The sequence below is a fragment of the Hoplias malabaricus genome, chromosome X1 (assembly GCF_029633855.1).
Source record: "Hoplias malabaricus isolate fHopMal1 chromosome X1, fHopMal1.hap1, whole genome shotgun sequence".
Lineage (NCBI taxonomy): Eukaryota > Metazoa > Chordata > Actinopteri > Characiformes > Erythrinidae > Hoplias > Hoplias malabaricus.
Window position 1 is genome coordinate 15115741 of NC_089818.1, and position 14477 is coordinate 15130217.

The following is a 14477-nucleotide window of genomic DNA, read 5'->3' on the forward strand; positions in this document are numbered from 1 at the left end:
ATGTCGTTCTTGTCTTTTTCTCTCTTCCTTTCTTCCTTGTCTCTTACTTTTTTATTCCGTCATTGTTCCACAACAGCATGCTGAGATGGGGTCTTAAAACAAATGCTTGTCTTTTATCGTCTACACCCCCCCCCCCTTCTCTCTCTCTCTCTCTCTCTCTCTCTCTCTCTCTCTCTCTCTCTCTCTCTCTCTCAACAGTCATAACAAAAAAAAAAAAGAATAAAAATAGCCCCAGACCGTGAATTGTAATGTAAACCCACACATTTCAGTGGCTTTTTAAAACAACATTAAGTCACGTAACCATAGGTTTTCATTCAACAAACTTTCCCTGCTTCTACAGTCAGCCTGTTTTGTGCTGCGCAGTGTAGCGCAGAGGATTTGCGCTTTATGCGCAGCGCACTGCGAAATTCACGCAAAAAGGGGGTTGAGGAAGCTGGGGAGTGTCTTAGATAAAACCCCTTATAATGCAAATTCACTTTTAAATGTATGATATAATATTTTTATGTCTCCCCTTCCCCTTACATAATTTATCACATTAAAAACCTATAACAACTTACTGCTAATAACACTTTCATTCTCAAAATATTTTAGGCAAATTCAAGTATAAATAAGGATAAAACGATTGTTTTAGAGACTGTATTCTCCTAAAATCTGTACAGAAAATGACCGGTGTTTTTATGTGCCTGATAAAGTGTATTTCTGTATTAAAGGGGGCGTTGCAGAGATGGATGTGTAGTGTATGTATATTAATGTGTGTCCTTTTCCCTTTTAGAAATACTATCCATTGTTCCACTCCACGGCGCATGTAGCCACGCCCCCAGAGTATTTACCAATCAGCGTTATTGGCTCCTCCCCATAGGCTCCGCCCACGGCTCTATATTACAGCCTGGTGCGGCGCGTGCTCGCGGCATTAGAGCGCTCACAGCCAGCGAAGAAATAAAATAAAAGATAAATAATAGATATATTTATTGTTTTTTGTTTTTTGGGGAATCTTTTCCTCCACTCTTTATAAGCTCTAATAAATCATGGCAGACACAAAAGTGGATTCCGCCACGGAAATCTCCGCCAAGGTAAGAGAGCGTATCTATCTGGACGCGTATTTTGATCTGTTTTTTGTGCATTTTTTTCCTCCTTCTCCTTTCCGTTTACATCGAAAGCTCTGTTGTTTGGCGCCAAAATCACTCCGGCTCTTTTGTATGTGTTTTATCGGCGATGGGGAAACGGGGAATTGTACTGGTTTATGGAGTAAAATATGTTTATTTGGGAGACTTTTATTTGAATAGAACTCCAACGGGCGACCCGCGTTTCATTGTCACTCCGCGCGGGTTTCTTTGTTTATACACGCAGCGACCGGAGCCTTTTAAGCAGAGAATATACCTTACGTTTATCTAAATATGTGAAGCTTTTTAAACGGCACTACTATTCGCTTTTTCACCATGTTCACACTCTTCATCGCGCTGTATCGGTCCGGTGTTTAATTTTCCGATTTTACCCTCGAGTTTGGCATTTACCTACGAGCAACTTGGTGAGCACTTGATTCTATTTATGCCCCGATCCGTGGACACGCTGTTCAAGTGTATAGTGATATAAATAGTAAAACAGGAAGACGTTATAACGAATAAAACTGATATTTTGAAGCGTTTTTGAGGGATTATCTTACTGGTGAGTCGGTAAACATTTAATTCATTCGCCCGCCGGGCTTCCTCTTCGTCCAGTGTATATTAGTTTAGAGGTTTTCACGGCGTTTTGGTCTGTTTTGCGATTTTAATCATTTTTAAAAGCACAATTTCTTGGCTGCTCAATTTATAGAGTCGCTTTACGCGGAACTGGTGCTTATCTGGCCCATCTGCTGCCCCAGCTTCATATTTCCACATAGAAAACACAGCAAAAATGCCATTAGTGGCTCGTTACTATGCATGAACGTTGTAGTGAAGCGGAAATAAAACAATAGCGTGGCGCGTGTTTGTTGTTTTTGTTTATTTGATCTGTTTTGACCGGTGAGTAGTTTGAATGGAAAATAAAAAAAACGAGCGCACAAGGTTCTAAACGCGTTCATAAACATGTCTGCACACGAATTTGAAACCGTGAACTGGTTTAGTCCTGGTTTGTAAATTGTGAAAATGTTCTTTAAACGGCCTGTGCGCTGGATCATTATTATATAAAGGCATCAATGCAAACAGTGATTTAAGGCTAACGATAATTGTCGCAAGTTCTCATAAAAGATGCGTTGCATGGCATTGCTTGATCCAGTAACACACAACCCCCTTGCATTGCCACATTTTAAAATAGTGCAAACCCGGATCAAAGTGCTTGGCCACCTCCAGCTTGCACGACCTAAATCCAGCAGATAACGTGAAAGCAAAGGGGAGGGATGGATAGATGGAGGGAGGAGGGATAGATAGAGCAAAGGAGGAGGGGGGAGTTGAGAAGGATGGTTATAGCCATGTGTGCAGAGTGGCCCCCTTTTGTCCTTCCGATCAGTTTTAATTGTGGTTCAAAGCCACACATTAAATTTATCATACATGTGTAAGCATGCCATATTTTACCAACACGTGCACTGCTACTCTTTCTGGCAGGGGTGCTCAGTAGGCTGGTGATTTATCTCTAATGATATTTTATTGCTCTAAATGGAATACATATTGGACATGTTCCATTGCAAATAAAACCAAAATAGTCCTGTTTAAATGGATTTAGTCCGCCACAACACACAAAACATTAAACGAACGTTGTATTCTTTACGTCCGTGTAAGTGTATCATGGCACTTGTAGTGTACCGTGAAGTACTGTCGTATAGCCCCCCCCCCAATCTGCCCTTCCCCTTCTATTTTAGTGTGCGGATTGGAACACAGCCCTCCTCCCCGTTCTCCACTTCTGTTGCACCTTAGCTGGTGTCTCAATGAACTAGAGGCCGGACTTTTTTTTTTCTTGTTTTAAGAGCGGCCCATTTTAACGGGTGTGTCTCCAGCAGCATATGGTGTGTAATTCGCTCGGACTACAATACCCATGGTGTCTCAGTAACGTCCGAGTGTCGTGTTACACAGCAGCTCAACTCACAAGAGGCAGGCTTTAGGAGCCTTTGATGGGCAGCAGGCAAGTCTGTGCCACAGCCAATAAGGTGGCAGAGACAGAAAGGCCCCCTCATTATTATTCAGACGCTTTCAGTTTGCACCACTAGGGGGCTTGTTCAAGGCCCAATAGACCATTAGTGTAACTTTAAATCAACAAAAGCAAAATGCATGGGCAGCAATGGCAGGACAAACATATCCAGGTGTTTTACTTGAGCAGTTTTTTTTATGGTTTGTCCTTTTTGTTTTTAGGACTTGAAGGAGAAGAAGCTCCTTGATGAAAAGGAAAATGGAAAGGATGCCACTAATGGAAAGGTAAGTAATTCAGTTTAATGGACTGGTTCTGCAGACGGTGCTGCTGTTTAAAGTTTAATTATTGGTTTTGGGAACAAAATTGGAATTAAATATTTAGTGCAGTTTTCAAAACAGTGGTGTAAATGTAATTATATTCAGCATTGTTTCACACACATTGTATACATTTTTTCAGCATGCACAATTACATCTAGAGTGAATTTAAAAGACGCCATGGTTTTAGTTACAAATCATTAATTGTAACTAAACCACATATGGACAAGCTATTCCTGTCAATGTAAGCCTGTTTTCTAATTGTTAAACTCTTTTCTCACAGGAAAATGAGGAGAACGGAGAGCCAGAGATTGATGAGGAAGAGGAGGATGAAGTAGATGAGGAAGACGAGGAAGATGATGGAGAAGGTGAGTGGAATGTTCTGTTTTCTTCAACATTTACACTATTTTAATGCATATGAATGCCTTGGTCCTTTAAGTTCCCTTGCCTTGTTGTCGAGCCTGTGCGTCGTGTGCTTCAGGGGATGAAGATGAGGATGAAGATGAAGAGGATGAGCTTGGAGGAGGAACGAAACGAGGGGCTGATGAGGACGACGAGGATGATGAGGTGAGGAAGAAACACCCAGTGTGTCATGTGGCATGTTCTGTTGGTTTTGACTGTGTCTCAAATAATCAACTGCTGTTTAATGTCCCAGGACGAAGTGGACCCCAAGAAGCAGAAGACGGACGATGACGATTAAAGGGATTTTCCCTGCTGCTTATCCTCAGCACGTTTGTTGGAGCCAGTGGCGCAAAGGACTCAAAAACATAAACATGGTCATTTTTTTCAAGTTCACCAACCAAACAACTAACCCCCAAATGCAAAATTTTCTAGAGGAAAGACCACCTGCCGCCCAGATTCCCCACCTCTCTCAACAAAAATACACAAGATGAGGATTTGTTTGTATTTTTATTTACATTTTATATTTTTGTACATATTGTTAAGAGATCAGTCACTTTATCATGATCTCCTGTGACCAAAACGGTGCTTCTTTATGAAATTTTACTTGTCTGACCATGTCTTGGATCTTCAGCAAAACAGAAATGGAAACATGTATAAAAAATCGACAGCCATTTAACTCAGAGCATTCCAGTAAAATTTTATGTATGAACTTTAGTTGTACCATAACTAGTTGTACCATAAACTAGTTTTTGTTTGGTTCTTTTTTGGATTTTGTATGGGAGGGCTAGGCCAAAGAAAAGGAATTACTTTTCTTTCTGTTATTTTGTCTGCATATTTGTTTTACCTTGGCCTGTTTGTGTGTGTGTGAAGTTTGTTGTTCAACAATAAACCTGACTTTTATTTTGTGAGTTGTACTGAATTATTCTGGTTTTCTTCAACTTGTGTTCATATTAATCATGTCTAGAGGGTAAATCCTGCAATCCTCCTTACTGATGGAGGATTATTATTGGTTTGGATAGTCATGTTGTTCCTATAGTCTGGGGTTAATGTAGTTTGCAGGTAGGCTTGGATGATATTTATATATGTTTGTGGTGCAGATAATTTGTATATCTTAATTATGCAGCACCAAGTCCAGTTTAACAGGACCTTGCAAGAAAAGTATGTGACAACATTAACTACGGATAGTAATACCTACAACTTCCAACTCAATGCTGCAAATGTGCCAGCTATTATCATGTTTGTACTTTTATACTTGAAATGTTTTTATTTCTTTATTGAAATAGAAAATTCTATAAACATGAAAGTCCTTATAAAGAGTGATCTTTAGGTAGTATGAATGTATATGGAGTATGCCATGTTCTAATCCACAGATCCTAAAACGTTACTGGAGTTAAATATCTGTTTTTCTCTAGATTTTCTATAACAAAGCTAGATAATACATTTCAAACTAGTGTTGAGATAAACACTGCTGTGTAAATTAGAATCATTTTCATTTTACAAATGAGTCAGTCAATTATTAACACACCAGTTTGAGAATGTCACTCAAGGCTAAAATGGCCGGAAGTTTTAATCTGATTAGCCGTTAGCTTATAGCTAGCATAATATTAAAATGCCATAGGGGCGCAAGAAAATCTCATTATCTTAATAGGAGAATACTTTTGTCCTTTTTAAATACGCTTTTACTTTTAGGGCCATGCTCTAAAATGGTTCACTATATCATTTCACGAGAGAGCAAAATGAATCAAACTGTTGAATCAAGTTGAGATGAAATGAGGGAGTGAATCGTTTCCTTCAGAATCGGCCTGAATCAACTCAACTGAACTGCCCTGTGTAACTGAATGATTCTGTATTGTATTTATTGTATGTCCAGTGTGTCCTGCGTATTTAAGCATCCAGGATGTGTGTCAGCCTGCTAACCTTAGAGCCGATTTAACAAACTCGTTTCCCTGCTGGGATTGGCTGCCTCATCCGGCCTGAAAGCAGGCTTTCAACACACACACACACTTTTATAGTAGTATGTCTTCTCTGTACACCATATGCACTTAGAAACAGAATAAACCCAAATGGACTGAACTTTTAATCCTTGGTCATTTGGCTTTGTGGACAGAGAAGGAGAGAGAGAGAGTCTGTGTGTGTGTGTTTGTGTGAATGTGTCTGGCCTGCAAGGCTGATGTCATGTCTATATCAGAGAGTGTTTCAGGCTTAAGTATTAAGGCTGTGACGGGCAGCTTATAGTGACCTAAAGAGGGCGAATGTGTGTGTGTGTGTGTGTGTGTGTGTGTGTGTTTGGATGTACAATTTGAAAGGAATTGCACAATACATAATATTAACAACAGTAAATGTCAGTTTATTTTAAAGCAATAGTTTGGCATTTACAATTTTTCACTTGATCACATCAGCCAAGACACATTAAAGGTATTGGACAGAATAACAGTCAACTATTAGCGTTACTACAGTTATTAGCTATGGAATATATGTTTTTTTTTTATCTTTCTTGCATAATTCAGTCAGTGAAATGTAAACAGACATATTTATAGTGGTTAAATATGTCTCCATAGAAGTCAGCTGGTGAAGTACAAAGCAGTTCTGCATTACTTGTTATCTACTATGGGACTGAATTATGTAAATCACATGCAGCACCTCAGAATCAGTAGATCTTATGATAAACAGCCCTGAGCTTTGATAGAGCTAAATCTGTATTTCCACATAAATCTTATTTCTCTTGCAGTTTTTTCCATCTCATTATAAACCATTGACACTTTTATTTTCATTCTCAGTTCCTGCACAAAGCCACTAACAGTCATCAACCACACACACACGCACACACACACACACACCACTGGTTCTTATATCTTGTCAGGATGTGGGGTCCTAAATGTGTGCATTATGTAGTTCTACTATTACAGACTAAGGTGACACCAGTACAGAGTATGCATTAATTAATTAAGAGTTAAAACATAAATTCTTTGTGTGCTCAGTGAAAAGCTGGAGACTTTTGTTGTGTTGTGTGCCTTTCGGCTGAGCCATTGAGCCAAGACATTTTTTAAATTCTATTTACTTTGTAAACTTAAGAGATAAAGTGTCCACACAATGTGTCCGCTGTGTATTTGTCTAAGGCCTTAAAGCTCTTTGAAAAATTCATGGGTGATCAAATGACTTATGACTTCTAAAGATAAATGTTTGATCTAAGCACAAGATACAATATTTAAAGCCCACTGAACTGAGTCTATTCTTTGTTCACAGTAAAATAAAAGTCTTTGGTTAGGTCCTGTAATGTCTGTCTGTTTCCAGGTTATATTTTATTGTTTATGAATACTATATCAGTTTGGGCCTTTTTGGCCTAATGAGTCTCATTAATGTCTCTGAGTATTTCTTTCTCTCTGGTAGAACAAGACAGCAAGGTCTGCTACTGGGTAGGTCTTCAGGAACTGGATTGAAGGATTGATGTTGGATCTTAACTGAAAGTGAAACTGTTTCATTCAAGGTCAAATATGTGTTTAATTTAAACTGGCTGGAGAATCCATGTGCTAACGTAACATTACAAATCCCATAGTGGTGAAAGGTGAAAATAACCTCATAAGGTATTTTTTGACAAGGTTTTGAAAAATGAAGAATATGCTATATTCCAATAGCAACAGTTCACCATTGATTCGCGTGTGTGTGAGGGGCTGGTGTTTGAGCTACTTTCTGTTATCTTCGAAGAGGAAGGAAGTGGAAATGAAGAAGCGATTATACAGACCTTGCCTCAGACCTGGAGGTAACAGCGCATGTGTATTAGAGAGCAGTCATGATTCAGCTCAATATCACACCATATCAGTCTACTGATTGTGAAACTATACAATACTGCAGTCCAACACTCCAGCACTTACCTAGAGTGACAATGAAATATATGATTGCTTGTTGTTATACATATGTATCTAGACTGGACTGACCTGCGTCCACATATTTATGAAGATAATAATCTTGCTATGTGCTCTTAAATACATTCCACAATATAGACAGTAATACAATATTAATATATTGTAATATAGTGCACTGTTTTTCCCTAAATGACTGACTGAAAACTTAAACATATGTGTTGGCAGTTGTTTTTTATATATATCATATAGTTTCATTATATTCCTTGATTTGGATGCGTTCATACCTTATGTGTTGTCAGTGGCCATCCTGCTGTTTCTCCAAAATAAAGGATCAGCTGCATGAATCAAAAGCCCTCCACTGGAAATCCTGTTAAAATGGTGCATGAGTCAGAGCTACTCCAGTGGTCAGAATGAACTCATGGTCACTGCTGAGAGCACCGTGTCCACAGAGAGCTGGGTCAGAGTGGAGAGAGGACAGGAGGGTGGTGTTCAGACCTTGGCGTGAAGCTGAGTGTTCAGACATTGTCCCAGACACAGCACAAACCAAACACCCTGCGTCCGCGCACACACACATACACACACGCGCACGCACACACACACACACACACACACACACACACGCACGCACAAACACACACACACACACACACACACATGTTTTCATGCATTTTGGGGCCATTACATAGACTTCCATTTAATTTGGGCGTATTTAACCCACACCTTATCTATAGGTACTACTTACCGAACCATAACCGTACCCTAACTCTAGCTTTAAATTATGTCTTCACTTAAAAAATGGATTTTTGACCTCGTAGACACACACACACACACACACACACACACTGCAGAGAAATTCCCCAGGTCTCTTCTGCCTCCTAACGGTCAGAAGGAATATGACAGGTCTTTCATTCCTGCTCAATACTGAATACCATTAGAATAGAAAAGAAGATAAAGAAAATAATAGAATAGAATAGAAAATGGTAATTTCTTCCCAAAATCATTCAAAAATTAAGAACAGATGGCCCTTTAAAGAATCGTGTCATAGATATATGAGTGTGTAATGCATTTTAAAGGGGATGTATTCTTCCCTTCTTCGACAAGTGAACACTGTTCTGAGTCTTAATGAAACATCCAGGACCTGCTCTGGTCAAAACACCACAAGGATCAAACCCCACAGCAGCGTTCTCCCCTGTCTAAACAGCCCTGTTCAGAACGGCAGCTTTCAGCGCCTGTTCCTTTAAATGACAACGAGCCGCTCTTTATTCACCCAGACCCCGAGTGCGCAGCAGTGAGGAGTGAGGAGCCATTTTCACTCTGTTCTCTTATTTATCTGCATGCATTGCGTCTGTTTTGCAGTGTTTAACCTCATCTCACATAAACACGGGTCCAGCGCTGTGATTGGATAGACTCAGACGAGGGGGCGGGGCAATCCTAAAGTCTCTGCACTTGACGTCAGAAGTAGAGCAGAATCAGAACTGCTCATTTTATTCTATATAGTTTTATTATAGTGAGAGAACTCACTGGGTGGTCTTGTTTCACAGTGTCTTAGTTGGTGTGCTCCAGATTCTGATTTGAGAGTTTCTACAAGGAACCAAAGTGTTTTACATATAAACCATTCTGGCTTTATTTATTTATTTATTTATTGAGTATTAATCACATATTTCAAAATCAAAAAAAAAAGAAAAAAAATATGATAAACATGATGCAGATTAACGAGGTTATTAACAGTGTTGTTTAATGCGGGGGTCCTGTATGACATGCAACAAAGAACGATCATTTGAATAAAAAAAACCAAAACAATAAAAGACCTACATCATATTAAAGATGAGCTCTTTTTAGAGGGTGGTGTGAGTAAAACTTTGCATTTGTGGCTTTGTTTTTTTGAGGAGGCTGGACAGAGATGCAGGTGGCCGCTCGTCTTTTGAATACAAAGAGCCTGGGCAGCTGTGTCCAATAGGAGAATCGGTGAGAGTTAAAACGGCCCGAGGGAGGAAGAAGCAGAAAGGGGGAGGGGCTGGGGGTTGGGGGGGCGGGGTAACAAAGCACCCCCTCCTCCCCCCAACCCCCATCCACACATGCTCACACTCTCATATTATTAGGCCCATTCTCTAGGCTTTGTTGCCCCACTACCAAATCTGCCTTTTGTTGCCAGTCAACCAGGAGCAGCCTCGCCTACCAACCATGGCCCTTGAGGGACGTCCTGCACTGGATACGGCCCCCTGGAGCAGCCGGCTGGGGGCTTGTTAATTGCCCTTGAATGCATGAATTGCGTCTGCTTGCCTCATCAAATGAGATTAACACTGATGGCTAACCTCGCCAAACCTTGAGGGAGAGAATACAAAGGTGCAAGAACAACACCAATCAGAGCCGAGCCAAGACCACGGCCTACTCAAACAAGAAGAGGATTTTTTTATGAATAAAGGTTTAAATTAACCTTATGGTGTTCTTATATACACGAATCTGCCATAACATCAAAACCACCTACTGGTTTCTACACTCATTGTATATTTTATGAGCTCTACTAACCATCCAGGAGCACTTTGTAGTACTACAATGACAGGCTGTAGTCTATCTGTTGCTCTGCATACTTTGTTTGCCTTTTCTTCAGTGTTCAGTGGTCAGTTATAATTTGGGTGATGGATCATTCTCAGCGCTGAAGTGAACACTGACATGGTGGTGGTGTGTCAGTGTGTGGTATGCTAACAAAGTATGCAGCACAACCAATGAACTATAGTCTGTAATTGTAGATGTACAGAATGCTCCTGTAAGGTCAATGTAAATAACATTCCTCACCACTGGTTTTAGTTGGGGCGGCACGGTGGTGCAGCAGGTAGTGTCGCAGTCACACAGCTCCAGGGAGGTTGTGGATTGGATTACCACTCCAGGTAATGCACAACTGGAGGTTGTGGGTTCGATTACCGCTCCAGGTGACTGTCATTGAGGAGTTTGGTGTGTTCTCCCTGTGTCCGCGTGGGTTTCCTCCAGGTGCTCCCGTTTCCTCCCACAGTCCAAAAACACACATTGGTAGGTGGATTGGCGACTCAGAAGTGACCATAGGAGTGAATGTGTGAGTGTGTGTGTGTGTTGCCCTGTGAAGGACTGGCGCCCCCTCCAGGGTGTACTCCTGCCTTGCGCCCAATGTTTCCGGGTAGGTTCTGGACCCACCGTGACCCTGAATTGGATAAGCGGTTACAGATAATGGAGGGATGGTTTTAGTTGTGCTGATAAAGTCCATTCCTCGGACATGAATGTTATTTTCTCTTGACTGTTACTATTGTGTAGATACAAAGATTTAAAGACAATGAAGTGGTCTAAGCAGGATTGTACAGAGACAGCATGTCTGATCGCCCCATTTATTCCTTTAGTGACAGTGTAAGCCAAGTGTGAGCTGCAGTCCAGAGTTTACAGACTGTTATCATGTATTATCAAAGGCTTAGTGACATGCTCAATGTTAGTCTGTCCACCAGGTGGCACCATCACACAGCGTTCTACCCTTATAGAGCATAACACCGTAATATACTACTGTAAACAAGGCGTGCACAGGTTTGTGAATATAGCCCTAGTGAGTAAATCCTAGTAAATATAACAGTGTCCTGTCAACAGTCAGCAGCACTAAGCACACACCTAAATACAGACTCCTGTACATAAATAGGGATGGCTCCTTCCTGTAATATTATTCTGTTGGTTCATTCCAAGCTACTGGGGTTTGGCAGTGTGTGTGTGTGTGTGTGTGTGTGTGTGTGTGTGTGTGTGTGTGTGTGTGTTTGTTTCCATATACCTATGTGTGTGTATGTTTTTAGTGTGTATTCAGACAGCTATGCCCATGTGTTTGACTTGGTGTGTGTGTGTGTGTGTGTCTCCGGACCTGCTTCTATTCTGGGCATGATGTTAATCAGCTTACTGTACCTTGTGTGTGTTTGGCTCTTCCTCCTCAGTGACGTTCCCGCTATCTTGCTGTTGGATGACACAGCAAGACGCACTTTCCCCTCCAAAGAGGGGATTACACCATTTCACAAAGCCACAATCAACCCCCTCTCACTGTAACTCTGACATTAAAGGGAATTCCAGTGATTTTTCCAAACGATTCTATGTAAATCCATGTTTATAGTTGTGTATCCTTTGAGTTTTCCTGTAACTTACAGTATTCATCTCTAGAAAGATTTAAACGGAATTACTGATGTAAAAAAACAACAAGGGAAATGAATGGAATTCCAGAGCTTTTTTCAACAGCTGTTTCTTTTCTCTTGTTGCTCAGAGACTATTGGACACATGGATGAGCTGGAAGACAAGAGAATTCGTTACTTTGAGGGTTTCTGTTGGTAATGAAGCCAGCATCTTCCCCCCTGGTGAAGCTACTCTTCAACATATGTCCAACAGATGTGTTTTATCTGATTCAGCTCAGTAAACATCCTGTGAAATGTGACTGTTCTCTTAAACATGGGAAGATAAGTGCTCCATTACAGGCACTTTTTATGGGTGGGGGAAGTCAGATAAGCAAAACAAAGCGAAACATTTAGCAATCAGTTAATTTAAGGCCAAAGAACTGCCACTGATTTGAGAACTGTGAGTTCCCCTTTTTGACCCTGAATGTAAAATTCATTTTTATATGACTTTAGAATAAAGTAGCCTGTTTGTGTTACTGTCTCTTTAAGACTGATATATGTAAACCTCCTGTGTTCTGATTGGTGGAGCCCTATTTAAAAAGCAGTGCCGAGTGACACATGCAGTAACAGCACTCTTTATAACTGTAACCACAGCCATATGTAAATTCATTCAGGGTTATGACATCACAACCACAATGGAGTGATGCAGCTTAGATTCCACAGTGTGAACTGTATGATAGTGATGCATAAATGATCAAATACAATAAATTATAGATTTACATTTTTGTGACATGAGCCCTTTAATCCATGACTTCTAATAATTTAACTTCAATAAATGTCTGCATGTGGTCATGTGTGGTTTGAAGTACGTTGGGGTGGTCAGGTTGGTGCCTGCAGCTAGTGTGTGTGTGTGTGTGTGTGTGTGTGTGTGTGTGTGTGTGTGTGTGTGTGTGTGTGTGTGTGTGAAAGAGACAGAGGAGATGTGTTCTGGCTGGATGAGCTCAGTGAGTGTACAGTCAGAACTCATGTGGTCCAGGTGAACTTCCTGTCAGAGAGAGAGTTGATGGCTGAAGTGCTGTTCTTTACTGTACTTTACTGTACTTCACCACAGGCCACAGAAATACTGTAATTACTGACTGGCCACTTTAACTGAAACTCCTAGCTGGTAAATGTAAAAGAATTGTTGCTTAGTGTTCTCCTCCAAGCATGTTGCGCTCCAGTGGTGTTGGGTTTTATGTGGTGGTGTTTCACAAAAGATTTAGCTTCAAAGAAGCACATGCTAGCTTTCATTCTCAGAGCTTGTTGTCTAGGCGTTTAATTTACATGATATTTAAAACTAATGATGTAATTACAATTACATTTGCATTGCAGTACACTCTCTGCGAACAGGTTCAACTACCGTAACTGTTTTAAACCTTCAAGGTTGTGGGGGGCCCAGAGCCTACGCAGAATCATTGGACGTAAGGCAAGAACACTTGCTGGACAGGGCAATTTCACATTGCCAATATGTGTTTTTGGACTGTGGGAGGAAACCCATACAGACACAGTGAGAACACACCACACTCCTCACAGACAGTGACCTGAGAAGAGGAACAAATCCAGGGCCCTGAGTCTAATACCTCCAGCGACCGGTCCGGGTGACTGTCTGTGAGGAGTTTGGTGTGTTCTCCCCGTGTCCGCGTGGGTTTTCTTATGAATGAATACTTATTTGTCTCTTTTGTATATGACTTTTTACTTTTTAACATATTATTGGCGTTATATAGTGTGCTAAAATAATAGCCATTTACTATAAATAAACAGTATATATTAGTTCATTGTGCTGAACTCTCACTGTGTCCAGTTCTCTATTGTGTATTGGACAGAGAATGCAAACGGCTGTGACTCAGCCTGGAGTGGACTCCCTGTATTTTAATCAGCCTAGGGGTCAGCAGAGGTCATCCTCCCTGAGCAGACTGAATCAATGTCCTTGTGGAGAGCCAACCAGACATTGATCTGTGGGGTCACATGACCGGAGGGTTCAGCCTCTCCCAGGCAGCTGCATTCGTTTCCCTCAAATGTGTACGTTATTTGCACATGAATAGAATCATCACCAATTTGATTTTTTAGGGGTTTTTTTTTTATATCTAGCATCAATGGTCTTGATGTCATATATTTTTTCTATGTGATTTCATAGCAACAGTTGATAAGCAACTGATATAAACCTGCATTAGCATCATACAAGAGAGAGAGAGAGAGAGAGAGAGAGAGAGAAATGAGAGAGAGAGAGAGAGAAAGAATGGGAGAGAGAGAAAGTAAGAATAGAGAGAGAGAAAGAAAGAATATAGAGAGAGAAACAAAGAATAGACAGAGAGAGAAAGAAAGAATGAGAGAGAGAGAGAGAAAGAAAGAATGAGAGAGAAAGAGAGAGAGAGAAAGAATGAGAGAGAAAAAAGAAAGAGAGAAAGAATGAGAGAGAGAAAAAAGAATGAGAGAGAGAAAAAAGAATGAGAGCGAGAGAGATAGAGAGAGTGAGAGAGAGAAAGAATGAGAGAAAAAAGAATGAGAGAGAGAGAAAAAGAATGAGAGAGAAAAAAGAATGAGAGAGAGATAGAGAGTGAGAGAGAGAAAAAAGAAAGAGAGAGAGAGAGAAAGAATGAGAGAGAAAAAATAGTGAGAGAGAGAAAAAAGAATGAGAGAGAGAGAAAGAATGAGAGAGAAAAAAG

The 14477-nt window shown here is 40.6% G+C and overlaps 1 protein-coding gene across 1 annotated transcript; it reads left to right on the plus strand.

The window, feature by feature from the left end:
* Nucleotides 1-901: 901 nt before the first annotated feature.
* Nucleotides 902-4706, plus strand: LOC136675881 (prothymosin alpha-B-like). Its single transcript, XM_066652676.1, has 5 exons — nt 902-1070; nt 3318-3380; nt 3694-3778; nt 3892-3977; nt 4066-4706. The coding sequence occupies exons 1-5, from the start codon at nt 1026-1028 to the stop codon at nt 4108-4110; spliced, it is 324 nt and encodes a 107-aa protein (XP_066508773.1). The 5' UTR covers nt 902-1025; the 3' UTR covers nt 4111-4706.
* The last annotated feature ends 9771 nt before the right edge of the window (nt 4707-14477 follow it).